Genomic DNA, 14,463 nt, shown 5'->3' with positions numbered 1-14,463 from the left:
AACAGGGTAGCAGTTTAAAACAGCACCTTTTCAACAGATTTGGCTGTATGCTGTCTGGACAGATTGCACTGAGATCAGGCCGAGTTCAGTGTATATCCACAATGTAGCCAAGCCCAAAGTCACTCTAATGTAGTAGTGTTTGGGACACAGGAAGGATTCTTTTCATGTTATTCCTGAGTGTACACATTTTTTTCTCTTCTTTCAAGAAATTACTTGGGTATCAGGTACTGTAATTTAATTATTCCAGTCCAATTTGATAGTAAATATAGGTTGTCACAATTCCTGGCAGGCGGCCCAACATGCAACTGGAAATGGACCACAGAGTGAGCCTCTTGGTAAGAGTCCATGATCTTAACATTGTCAAGAGATGGGCACATATTACAGGGCTGGGCATTTGCTATTAATGGGAGAACTGTCTCAGCTGGTGAACATATGTCACTCTGCAAAGACTGACAGCTTTTGTTCAGCTTCTTATCTAAACAAGTACAGTGCATACAGCTAGTTTAGTAGCTTAGGTCTGAGCTGGGGTGGCAGATGAATATTGTTTGTAGCTAGCCAGATTGGCTCCCACAAACAGTACTTATAGTGGACCCTTGTTATACTCTGGAGTTTGGTTCCAAGATCCCCCGTGTATAACAAAATCCATGTATGCTCAAGTCCCATTAAATATAATGACATAGCAAAATGGTGTCCTTATAAAAAATGGAAAGTCAACGTTTGATATTTGAAATTTATACTTTTTTTTAATATTTTCAAACCGTGGATGCTTGAATCCGTGTATAAAAAATCAGTGTATAAGAAGGGCTGATTGTATTATAAGTTAATTTCAAGCCTTCACACCTGCCCTTGCTATTTTATTGATTTGTTCATTTTAATAAAGCTGTGGGCTAGTTAATTATATATTCATGTCAGCAGTTTCATTTTCCTCCACAATCACTTTGGCATCAGTTCTACTTTTACGTTAGTTTTCTTATTCAGTCTGTTCATTTTTGAGTTCAGATTATCCCGTGAAATCATTTCCAGTATCCAGTATTTGGTTTTGTCAGTGTTTCCACTATACTGTACATTCCCCTCAGGTTTCTGTTCTCTGTAGTCTGTGCAAATGTATTTCTCTTTTTGTAGTTAAAGCCAACATTTCCCCATGTTTGCTTTTTCTCTGCTATACAGTGCTTCTTTCAACAATGTCTATTATTTTTCCTCTTCCTTTGACAAGATTAGTTTTCTGCAGAAGCCTATTATCTGACCTTGCTGACTTGGCCTTGAAGGAAGTACAGGAGTGTCCCTTGGCTAACACTGTAAATACATTATAAGGCCCACAGTATTAAGGGAAACATTTGAAAATATCCCCCCTCCTCTGTATATACACCATTGCAATTTAGTACATAATTGCAACAAAAAGTGAAGAAAGGAAGAGTTAAAGTGAATGTAGTTCCAAAACATAGTGGAAAGTTTGAAGGCACAGTTAAAGATTTATAGGTGATACATTTCTGCATAGACTAGAGCAGAGAGCACAAAGTGCAGAGAAGAAATGCAAGTAATCCAAAAAGAATGACATAATAAAAAAGTATCCATAAAAAAATTCTATTATAAATGTTTTGTTATAAAAATGATCACTAAACAGTTTCTAATATTATTCAATAACACCTAAAAAATTATTGCGTTTCATATTTTCTTCATGCATTTATTTTTTAGCCTCCCCCCCCAAAAAAAACAGAAATTCATAGTATGAAATCATAGACAAATCAAAAAAGCAGAGCCTTATATCATCTTAAGATATATCCTGCCATAAAAGAAGCATTTCCAGGATCTCCATAATCTTAATTTACAAGTCAAGTGGTAGCCAATATTTGTATATATTTTGACATACTGCAAAATAAAATATTAAAAAATCAAAAGTAAAGAAAAGTTACTTTTTTGAAATATAATGCCCAATATCCCATAGGCAGCATGATTAGTAACCATGCTGAGCGAAAGATTCTGAGATTTGAATTAAAAAGTAACTTTTCATTTAAAAAAACACATTTTGATGATGTTAGTTAAAGATATCCTTTTTATGACAAGTAACAAATATTTCAGTTCACTTCTCTGTTAGTCTCATCAAAATGCCATTAGAAAATATGCAGAATTTCTAATTTTATTTTATTTATTTTAATTTAGCATAAAAGCAATTGCCTTTGAAGTCAATGGGAGTTACTCCCCAAGGCTGCAGTCTTAATTTCCTACACTACTTATTTTTATGTGTCATTACACTAGTTTTGCTCACCTTTTTCAGTTAATGTATAGCTTCCCTAAAAAAACAGTGTGCATATAATGAAATACTTGTTATGAAGAAGAAATATTGATTACCAGTTAGCTGATCAAACCATGTTGACAGGATGCCACAAAGCTGCATAAAGGGGAAAAATGGACTTGTATTAATGCTAAATAAGATAAGTCAGATTAAAGTGCTGTTTAGGTTGCTATTTTTAATGAAGTATTTCCATTTTGAAAATTGATCTTAAATTATCCAGGCTGGGACCATGTTATATCACACAGCTCCATGCCCAGATCGTTACCATCTCTAGCCAGATTGGGATTTCTCCAGTACTTAGCTAAAAATGCTCCTTTTCCATTCTTAGCAAAGTAATGGGAGACGTTCTGATTGGGTATGGGATGGTTCCTATCTGGGTATGGAGCTGAGTGATAACACATGGTCCCAGCCTGGTCTCAGCCTCTGCCCAGATTGGAAAAAAAGCAGTGCAATAATCTCCTACATAAGGCCCATCTCACCTAAACAATGCACTGGATCCTGCTAATTGTTGTGCTGACATGTGTGATTGTGTTTGTCGAATGATACATGTTTTACATTTTTTTTAATTGTTTAATCTTGTTTTAACTTTTGTATCTTTTGAATTTTAACTTGTAAGCTGCTTTGAGTCCTGAACTGGGAAAAAGGCTGGATAGAAATAAATATCATCATCATTGTCGTCATTGTCATCATCATCATTTTGTGCACTTTCTGTTTCTTGACACTTTAAAATATATTATTTTAGATTTTTGCACAGTTATTGCTATTGCCAGCATATAAATTCAGCATATCAACATGGATAGTGAGAAATTTTAAGCTACTACATAGCTACAAAAAAGCTTCAAGCTTTAAAGTGTGAGATACATGTAATTTTCTTGTCCATCTCCTGGCCTGTTATATTCTGTATAGCCAGAAGAGGGAGGGCTTGTCTATCAAAGGAACTAGAAAAGGTACTGGCACTTATTAGACAAAACTAGTTTGTCCTCTCCACCATGGATGGATGCTCCATGTTATCGAAATACTAAAATGTTAAATATGCTAATTCTGTAGAAGAAGCGCAGCCAATTTTTATTTTGAAGCTAGAGGAAATTTAGAGGAAACTTATAAAAATGTATTACTTTCCAAGATATGAAAAACAAAAATCCTTAATTTAAAACACAAGAAGAAGCTGTTTTCCATGAGTGCGTGCATTTGTGTGTGTAAGGGTAGTAAACACATTGTTTATAGCAGAGATTATAAAATATAATATGAAAAGTGGTTTTACTTCAAAATGTCGCAACTTGAAATCATATTAATTTCACCTTTTCATGTTGTTGTTGCTGTTGTTGTTATTAACTGCCATTAAGTTTACTTCAACCCATGGCAAACCTATGAATGAGACCTCCAAATCATCCTATCCTCAAGCACCCTGTGGAACTCTTGCAGATTCATGGCTGTGGCTTCTCTGATTTGATCTATCCATCTGGAATGTGATTTTTCTCTTTTTCTATTGCCCTCAACTTTACCAAGCATTACAGCCTTTTCTGGTGAGTCCTTTCCTCTCGTGATATGAGTTTAGGCATCTTTGCTTCTAGGGAGAGCTCAGGCCCTATTTTCTCTAGAGCCATCCACTGGTATATATATTGCTTTCTATTCTCTGAGATTTGGTGACTTTTGTCTGGATAGTGCAGACAAAGAAATACAATTACAGCTTGGAAAAACTGGCACACACTGAATTTTCTTTGCTGCCTCTTACAGTGATATTGTGGCAGTGGTGGTGAAATTGATATCTTTGTCATATTTTTGTACTTCTCCAGCAAGGAGTAATTTGAGCCCCTAGAACATGAGGGTGGCAGCTCTCCAAGTACTTGAGCCTTCAACAGTATTGGAGATTACACCTCTAAATAGAGGTAGATCAGTTCTGCAGTCACAAGAGGAGGCTGGACCCCCTCATAGTCTGCCAGAATGATACTGACTGAAAGCATGGGGTTGCCTTGAGGCTACCAACTAAAATGTTGAACTACGAGTTGCAATTCTCAACCGTAGGAACCTTTCAATTTGTCAGGCAGCCCACAGTATCTTCACTTTGGATGCTCATGAAGCTCTGGTAATTCTGGAATATAAACTCCAATTTTAGGACTGCACAGTAGCCAGCAGTAATTTTTATCCTGACTGAAGTTCCATGCAATTTGTGGTGCCTGCACATCTGGTGCATTACCCTGTACTGTGTTTTACTTTCATCATGAGATCAACTTTGTTTGTTAATTGCTTTGCTCTGCTTGTGCTTTGACCCCAGACAGCATGACCTTGCTTCTGTGAAGATTATCAGATGGGGAAAAGGGGAAGAATAATGCATACTCCTGGGATAATTGTGTGATTGCACTGAAGATTTTCTGAAGATCCAGGAAGGCTCCAGCAAGAAACCATTTCCAGGACTTCTCCGTGTACTTTGTTGCTGGAGCCTTTCTGGATCTTCATGGGTTAAGTCCTGGGTAAGTGTGATGTGTCTAAAAACCTTCAGTGCGATTGCATGACTTTGCCGGCAGTATACCTTTTACTCCTGGATTTTTTCCTCCATCTGAAAATCTTGTGTGTTACTGTTGTTTGGACTGACTTGCTTTCCTGTAAGATACAACATTTTGATCTTGGCCCTGATTCCTGACTTTGCTTTTAGCTTGGCCTGGCTGCTATGCCTGTAGTGTAGGATATCACTGGCATCTGTCTTCCTACTGCCTACCACTCCAAAACAGCGAGGTGGTAAATGTATCCATATCATCCCACTTGAGCAGGGACAGTCCTAATCAGTCTTCGTTCGTTCCACTTTTTCAGCTGCTTTTAAAATGTTCCAGATTCTCTTTCCTCCTCCCATTTCTCCATTTTGCCATCAGCTTACTTCAACTGCTGCCAGTTGAATTCAAAGTGCAAAAGCAGTTAACACTCAGTTAGTAAAGAGGAAGGGGTGGATTTTTTTTCATTCCTAGTAGGCCCAGACAAAAGAAAAATGCAGCAGCCTCTCCTAGCTTGTGTCTTCTTTCTCATTAATATTTTGGCTACATGTTCCCCGTGAAATGCTGAAAGGTATGTGCCCCCAAACTTGCAATTGGGACTTGTCAATTTGAAAGTGGCAGTTGGTCAGAGAGAAAGCACACTTGGTGGATTCAGTCTAAACTGGTCCTTTTCTTAAATTTATATAGCTATATCATTCTTCAAATGACACCAGGATTAAAATCACTATGCTTAAACATCCTAAAGGCTGTCTGATCTTGGAAATTAAGCAGAGTCAGCCCTGGTCAGTACTTGCAAGGAATACCAATTTTTAGATTGCAATGTTTGACCGAAGGACATAAATCTTTTCTTATTTAGTTCTTGCATACAATAATGAAAAAATACAAAATGTTTTCTCTCAGCCTGCCAGGAAAAAAAAAATTGCAAAAATATTATATGTTCAAAATACCTTTTGTGAATGTTTTGCAACAAATCCTGAAATGCAAAACCAATAATTTAGGGGAAATAATTTAGGGAGAACAAATACCAGCATGGTGTAGTGTTTTGAGCATTGAACTATTACTCTGGAGACCAGGGACTGAATCCCTGCTCAGACATGGAAATTCACTGGGTGACCTTGGACAAGTCATAGTTTCTCAGCCTGAAAGGGAGGCAAAGGCAAATCAGGACAGTTGTTGAGCATGCTGTCTTTGCTCATTTTTGATCGAACCAGTCCTGGTCATGTGATAAAAAGTAAAGCTGTGCAAGGGTCTTTGGTTTCTATCCTAATTCACTCTGTATCAATCTGGACTCAATCTATTCCGATCCAGATCCCAAAGCCAAATTGATATTTTGGAATCCTGATTGCAGATTCTCCCACATTGATTTGTATATGAAAAAAAAACAAACAAAACTCACTACAACTTTTATATTATTCCACAAATCTACATAAAATTTGGAAATGTGGTAGATGTTGATGGGGGGATTAACCCAGCCCAGTTTCAGAAAGGTCATTCCAGTGCTTTGTGTGGCAGGCACAGAAAACTAAACAAAGCAAAACAAATATCTAAAAACTTTTGTTAACTTCTAAATCTTCACAATGCATTTCACACTGCTCTTTTCCTGGCAGTGGGCTCTCTCCAGCACATTGGCCAACTAACTATGTTAATGTTTAACTAAGATAAATGATGATGAAATAACATCCTTGAAAAAAGGATGTTTCGTCCCCTTCTAATAGCATGTCAACTTGCAAAACCTAGTGACAGAGCATTAGAAAGTGGGCACTCTCTCTTACTCTCTTCACATGTGTGTGCCTGTGTGATGAAGTGTTTTTATTACTAGCATTTATTACTAGCAGTTCAAGTGGTAGAATCACACTGATGATCCCCCAGCTTACCCCTTTTAAGGCATTCCCTTTTGTGGTCCCTGTATCTTCCAGAATTTGGCCAAATGGATTGCCCAGTGAAAGAGACTTGAAGTTGTCACTCTATTTTCTGCATAGCATATTGAAAGATCTTGCCATAAATTTATTCACTTTTATATATTCAGAGGTCCTTATGGCTATGCCTTTGTGGTCATTAGCTCTTTCATGTTTGCAGACCACAGTACAGCATGAAGAGGCAAGTCAACAAACTGCCACTTATGCTTATTGTTAAGTATTAGAAATTTTGGGAAATGTAGATTCATAGTATTTAGGAGTTCCAAGGAGCTTTATCTTTTTGCATTTATTTCTGTAACCAGGAATAATATAATTGGTTTATATCAGCAACAATATAAATATTAGTATAATTCCAGTTAGTTCCACAGTGGCCCACAGAGGGAACCAAAAACATATTATTATTATTATTATTATTATTATTATTATTATTATTATTATTATTATTCTTTATTTATATAGCGCTGTAGATTTATACAGTGCTGTACATACAAACAATAAAATAGATAAAGTAAACCTGCCCATGGTGTACAATCTAAGAAATAATACCATAATACATATACATAATACATAACAATACAGGAAAGGGTACAATAAAGAAAGCAGGCAACAAATTAAAAATGTCAAATAACAAATAATAGTTATGCAATGCATAGAAACAAAACAGAAATCAGCACCAGCCCAAGAGTTTTTGCTGAGTTTTTGCCCAGTGATGGTTTTCCTCACTTCTAGGACCAGCAGTCTTGCGACATCACTCAGGACTTTTCCTAATCTGTCCAGCCCTCCAGCTCCATGATGCCCTGTAGGTTGCTTCCTCGTATTCTACAGCTAGACCAGCCAAGGTAGCATTCCCATCATGTTCTGGACACTCCAATCACAGCTATTCTCTTAGAGTCTCTCTGAATGAGCTAGTATTTCCTTTGTCTGGCTTGTACTTGAATTGTGAATCAGCTTGGGCTAAAAGGCCTGTTTCTGCCCCGTTCTAGGGTTTTCCTGTTTGAACAACACATGTCCCAAACCCAGTTCTAGTGCGAGTAGGCTGCATGATGTCCAGAACATTCCACATCAGAACCAGGGCATGTGTGTTGTGTGCCTTCAGGTCATTTCTGACTTATGACAACCCTAAGGAGAACCCTATTATGGGGGTTTCCTTGCAAAATTTGTTCAGAGGAAGTTTGTCATTGCCTGAAAGACTGAAAGAGTGTGACTTGCCCAAGGTCACCCAGTGGGTTTCATGGCCGAGCTGGGAAGTGAATCCTGGTCTCCAGAGTCATAGGCCAACACTCAAGCCACTACACCACACTGGTAAAACAGCCTAAAAATACATTTATTTTTATTTTTTAAAAAAAGATATTCTGGGAAGATCTGGAGCCCTCCATTTCTGTTCTGCAGTGGCTGGCTACACAGATGTTCTGCTGAGTTGCCAAGTGTGTCTGCTGCCACCACATGTCACTCATTCTAATGTCAGAATGAGGTGTCCAGTGATGTGACCACTTCTGGGCTCCTCTTTCTGACCTCAGAGGCAAGCAATCTGTGGCAGCTGTGTCAGGTAGCTTAGCAGGATGACTGTGCAAACAGATACTGTGGTGTGGAAACAGAGAGCCAAGTAATGGTGGGAGGTTAGGGTAGATGTAGGGCCAGGATACTCCCAGCTCCCCCATGAGTATCCTGGCCAATGCAAACAAGCCTGTAGTGACTTCTAGTGGAAGAACAAGGGCATTAAATAAGACCATAGCAGTGCAAAGTACAGTGAAAATGGTTTTGAAAATCTTATGAACTAGTAGTGCTGCTATGCCTGAGATTTTGCTTCTGAACCACATCCTGAAAGGATACAATTTTATCTCATTTTACAGTGAAGACTTACAACGCTTTGCACCGTTTAAACTGAGCCTGTGTACTTGGCCTCTTCTACAGGTCAGATTTTACTCTGAAACATTTAGCAAAGCCTGTTCATTTGTGAAGTAAAAGGCAAGTCTTCCGATGAGCCTGACACAAGATTTTTTTTTTCTTTTTGCATCATCAAATATTTTGCTATCTGTGCTGAGAGTGCAGGTTATGCTGTTCGACTTAAAGCTTATGGAAACCCATTAAGACTTTTTAGCTGTAAGGGAACTCTCATGCTTCAGGGCATATGCTGATTGCCTTCAGGGGTCAGAAAGAATTTTCCCCTCTATACGAGATCAGTGTAACATTTGCTAATGCATCTAGCTAAGACATTTTGCAATCCTGTAGCTTCAGGCAGACCCAGGCCCATCCTGTAAAAAGAGCATATCTGGTTCCCTTGATCAATGAGCAAGTGCTGAATTGGCAACTTGCTCTTCTCCTCTGGAGGCTTATAGTACAATGCAAATGCAACAGAAGATATTTTCTTGCATGCCCAGAACACATGCTTGGTAGATCATGGAATGTTAAGAGCAAATTTGTTTCATAAATGTTTGTGCCCAGTTTTTAAGCAACTATGCTTAGAAGTAAGGCCAAATTTAGTCCTCACTACCTGTTGTCAAATCATCCATGCAGGGCAATGTTAAACATATCTCTCCCATTGACATATAAAGGGAGGGAATGGAACTCCTGTTCCAGAAATGACTAAAACTGTCTGTTTCATTTTCTTTAATGGCTTCATTTGGTCAAGCTCAAATTTGGTCCATTCCATTTTCATGTTAGTTTGTGAATGTTCTTTGAATACCACACAAACACACACACACACACACACACACACACAAAATCATATGAATTTTGTGTGTGTATGGTATATGCAAAAATCTACAATGAAGACATGAAAGAGTTCAGGATTTTCCATACCTTGGTTCAGTCACTAATTAGAACATAAACTGCAATCATGAAATCAGAAGAAGACTAGGACTTGGAAGGGCATGTGTGAAAGAACTAGGCAAGTTCCTGAAATGTCAAGATATATAACTGAAAACTAAAGTTAGGATTGCCTATGGCATCACATTTCCCGTTTCTATGTATGGTTGTGGAAGCCAGACCGTGAAGAAGGCTGATAGGAAGAAAATCAACTCATCTGTATTGTGGTGCTGGAAAAGAGTTCTGCAGATACCAAGGACTACTAAAATAACAAGTAAATGGGTCCTAAGACAAATCAAGCCTGAATTCTCCCTAGAAGCCAAAATGACTTAGTGGAGCCTGCCGTACTTCAGACATATTATGAGAAGACTTGACTCATTGGAAAAAGCAAGAGGAAGACTGTATTACATATGGACAGATGCAAACAAGAAAGCCATGGCTCTGTGGGGCTAAACAGACTGCCCCTTTCAGTGCCAGATTGGGGCCATGACAACTACATGCCATGGCCCCAATCTGGCATTTCGGCGGTACAAAAAGGAGCTGCAAAAAGCGACTCCTTTTTGCACCATGGAAAGGATGCCTTTGCTGCAGCCCTACCTTCTGGTGTTCCTTTTGGCCGCAGCACCAAAGGAGCTCTGTGATGCTGCCTGCCATGCAGCTGGGTACATGGCATGATGGCAGCATCACGGCAGCATCAGGGCATGTGTCATGTGAATGCCCCACCCCCACTCTGCCCTGAGACCAGCGTATAATGTTGGTCTGTACAGCCTCTTGGTTTACAAGACCTGAGCAGGGCTGTTGATGATATAATGACTTGGTGATCACTCATTTATAGGGTTTTTATAAGTCAAAATCAATTTAACAACACGTTTTTATAAGTGGCTTCACCCATTATATGCCTTTTGATGATACATTTTGCTTAATATATTTCTGGGAGACCTATATCATAACATTTGGAGAAATGCAAAAATCAAAGGATCCAGTTCTCTTATTACTTTGAGAAGTGCATATAGATTTATCTCATATTAGAAGATGATGTAACCCCCCTTACTTGTCACACACAAAAAGAGCATTCAGAAAAGGTAGCCCAGATGATCCTGGGTTACACTGTAGCTTTAAATTGTTACACTATGTAACAAAGAGAAAAGCTAGTGACAATTGCTTATGAGATAAACCGTTGTGGTAAGGAAGGGATGAGTTCTAGATTTTGTTCCTACCATGTAAAGGGCAGAATCCCACTGCTTTATATGTGATATTGTTGCCCCAATCCCACATTTCTACCTGGATCTTACTCAGGTACCTAGGTCTAACTAGGACTTGCCATGTTAATGGCTTGTGAGAAGTCCCATCATGTTACTTAGACTCAAGATCTGAACTTTATGATTATTCTGATATTAAAGTATTACGAAAAGTTGCTAATGGCTTCTAAACTGAGTAATATTACAAACACAATCAAGTTGTTCATTGTCTTAGTACAGCACCTGACCAGAATGTCAACTGTGCATTTTGTCTGTATGTTAGAGCACACGTTACAAAAGCAAGAGAGAGGTTACTGAAGCCACCAGTAGGGAAAGCTTATACGTTTTTGACATTTCTAATTCGTGTATTTTAATTAACCAAGGTAACCGTAACTAACAACAATATATTAACCAAAATGTTTTAAAAACCATTCACAGGAAGCCTAAAAGCAGCAATAATAATGTTTTGAAGACAATCCATAGCATGGAAATCAAAAAATCTTTGCTACTTGTCTAAAAGCACACAATGGGGACAGCATACCTCCCTGGACCTGTTCCAGATTCTGGGTGCCTCAGAGGTGGAACAGAGTTCTCAGGCAGGCTCACAGGAGTAACCAATGAGTTGGTGTCCATTAAAACACTTTGATAGCAAGCCACTGAAATCAAACCAGCACCTAGAATTTAACCAGAAACATACTAGCAACAAATACACTGGAGTTGTATAGCTCTCCAGAAGTTGTTGAGCTTCAACACCCAACATTCTTCACCTTTGGCTGTTTTGCTTGGGGCTGCGGAGAGCTGCTAATTAAACATCTGGAGGTCTCCATAATTCCCACCCTTGTGCAATATAATCTGACTGGCTCCATGCTAAACACAAGTAACCTAGTTCTGAATCAGTTGGGGATTCTGTATTATTTTAAAATAGACCTCCACCGCAAAGAAATAGCAGTTACATTGGGATTGTTGAAGGAGGTTTTGCTCCAAGAGATCCCAATTAAGGTCAAAGTCCTGGCAGAACAGCAGGAAAAATGGGCAAGACTCTTTGGAACTCTGCTAGAGGCAGAGATGCAAGACTTCTCACATAAAGCTCTTGACATGCAAAATACAAACTATCCCCCTGCACCAAAAAAAAAAAAAAAAAAAAAAAAAAAAAAAAAAAAAAAGAAAGAAAGAAAAGAAAGCCATCCTGAGTTTCTCCATGTAACATCTTCTTCATACAACTTCATTTAGCTAAATCTCTTGACTATCAGAATTATGCTGGTGCTTTTCTTTAGCACAAACCGTTATGACCAAAAATATAGTCAGTTTGTAACATATAGCCATGGAGTGATCACAACATTTTACCCCCTAGCTTTTATTCCAAAAAGTGCCTATTACTTTAATAATGCTCAAAATCCATATCCTGCTGCAAATTCTGTTGTGATCTTTCTTAGTGAAAGCAGAACTACTTTGCACATTGGCAACGCTAATGAATTTTCAGTCAGTATAAAATGTATATTCTATTTATTTTTTTACAATATTGCCATGAATATTGGCTTCCAACCATTGCTTATTTAATTGAACAACATTTTGGTCTGGCTTGAAAATATCTCTACCTCTAACTAGTTTACTTTCATTAAACAAGCAACAACAAATAACTACTCTTCTTATTGTATAGATGAAACTGGGCTGAAATCAATAAGGTTTTCACAAAACTGAAATTAAAAAAATCAATCAATAAATAAATCAAAAAGTAAAAATTTTAAGTAAAACACTTCTTGATTATTGCAATGCATAGCCTTGCTAGTAACATGATTCAGCTGTGACATTGTATGGTCAACCACTTTTAAACACCAAATTTAAATTGGTATGGTTTTTTGTGGGTTTTTCGGTCTATGTGGCCATGTTCTAGAAGAGTTTCTTCCTGATGTTTCGCTAGCATCTGTGGCTGGCACCTTGCATCTGTGGCTGGCATCTTCTCTGAAGATGCCAGCCACAGATGCTAGCGAAACGTCAGGAAGAAACTCGTTTAGAACATGGCCACAGCCCGAAAAACCCACAAAAAACTATGGATGCCAGCCATGAAAACCTTCAACTTTTACGTTAAATTAGTATACTTACACAAACAGGTGTATTCCCCACAAAAACAATCAGAGGGAAAACTGGCAAACAGAAAAAACATTTAACCATCCTGGTTTAACAAGGTTTTCTTCCTTTTTGTGAAAACCTTTCCCCTCCTCTGTTAAGCCAACCTATATTGTCAAATAAAAGTTTTGTGTCTTGCAAATTATTAACTACACTTTCAGTTTTCAGTCAGACAATTCTACTAGGGTATAACTCTTTCATGGGCAAATATTTAGGGACTTTTGCAGCTATATCTATGGTACAAAACATACTGCAGAAATAATCCAGTTGTAGGCATTGTACAGACCACCCAAAAAGGGCGGCCTGCCAGCACCTGTTTTTCCACTGGAGGGAAGCCGCAGCTATCAAACTGTGCGGCTTGCTGTCAGCAGAAAAAGAACCCATGAAAAGCGGGTTCTTTTTATGCCGCAGTGGTGGCATAACAAGTGTGCCATTGGTGCTGTGTGGTGCTTACATGACAATGGTGGCGCCCATGTATACAGGGCACTGCCATTGTTATGCCCTAGTCATGTGCTAGGGTTGAGGGGCATGCGGGCACGCTGCCCCGAGGTAATCCTAGCACGTGACGAGGCCATCATGAAAGGCCTGTCAGTTCGAGGCCTGAGACCACTTTAACTGTCCTGGCTCAATGCTAAGGAATTCTGGGAACTGTAGTTTTGTGAGACATTTAGCCATCTCTGTCAGAGAGCTCTGGTGCCACAATAAACTAGAATTCCCTAGCACTGAGCCAGGGTAGTTAAAGCAGTCTCAAACTGGATATTTCTGAAGTGTGTTTTGGATCTATGTCATCTATATCTACATCTACATCTATATTAAATGTAATTCCTTTCATTTTGATCATCCTTCCCCAGCTTGTTTCCCCTCAGCTGTCTTGTACCACAATCCCATAACTGTTGACATATAGCCACAGTGGGTGGCTTTGTAGTCCAGTACATCTGGAAGTCGACAGATTTGCACAGCCTGTTTTTAGTATATTATCAGATTCATTAGTCTGACTCTTAGAAGAGAAGATATAACTAGATCAGTACAATTCATCAAGAAGTCCAACAGCTGGCTGAGGCAACATAGGCTGGCTAAAGCTGTGCTCAGTCAAACCTCCATCTTTCCAGGATAGAGTCAAATTCATGTGTGGCTTTACTGACAAATTGGGACCCATGGATTCTGAAGCAGTTCCCTTTGGTTTCCATGTGTTGGAAATAACTTAGGCCAACCCTAATCTTGGACTATTTGCTGGCACAGGGACTGAACAAGGTTTGGATGTGGCCTAACTTGGCTTCTCTCTCACTCTGCCCCCTTCCCATCTCCTCTTTGGCTCTTCAGCTGGCTGATCTCAGTCCTCTCTGGGTTCAGCTAGCACAAAGTGACTGACATAAGGGAGTTTAGTTCCGTTAGGGCCAGTTCAGCTGACACCACATTATAACACATTCCAGCCAGCCTTTGAGTTACATACAGAAGCACAGTAATAGATCTCAAGGAGTGATTGTGTGTGTGTGTGTGTGTGTGTGTTTTATAAAACATAAGTCCTCTAGATATTCTGCAAATTTAAAAAGATACAATGATACAAGATCTGAAAACGTAATACCAAAGCTATATAACGATATAAAGAT

The 14,463-nt window shown here is 38.8% G+C and overlaps 1 protein-coding gene across 1 annotated transcript in view; it reads right to left on the bottom strand.

Moving 5' to 3' along the window:
• LOC149318515 (factor VII-activating protease-like) overlaps positions 1-12,932 on the bottom strand; it is a 42,354-nt gene extending 29,422 nt beyond the window's left edge. The window contains exons 1-2 of the mRNA XM_089509932.1: positions 12,833-12,932; positions 2,347-2,386 (exon numbers count right to left, since the gene is read on the bottom strand). Of these exons, the coding sequence (XP_089366058.1) occupies positions 2,347-2,386; positions 12,833-12,901 (109 nt within the window). The 5' untranslated portion in view covers positions 12,902-12,932. The remainder of the gene's footprint in view (positions 1-2,346; positions 2,387-12,832) is intronic.
• Positions 12,933-14,463: the final 1,531 nt, after the last annotated feature.

Source organism: Sceloporus occidentalis, unplaced genomic scaffold (genome assembly GCF_023333645.1).
Source record: "Sceloporus occidentalis isolate IW3139 unplaced genomic scaffold, rSceOcc1.0.p SCAF_2, whole genome shotgun sequence".
NCBI classification, from domain to species: domain Eukaryota; kingdom Metazoa; phylum Chordata; class Lepidosauria; order Squamata; family Phrynosomatidae; genus Sceloporus; species Sceloporus occidentalis.
Note: the sequence above shows the minus strand (reverse complement) of the source record. Positions and strands in the feature narration are given on the sequence as shown.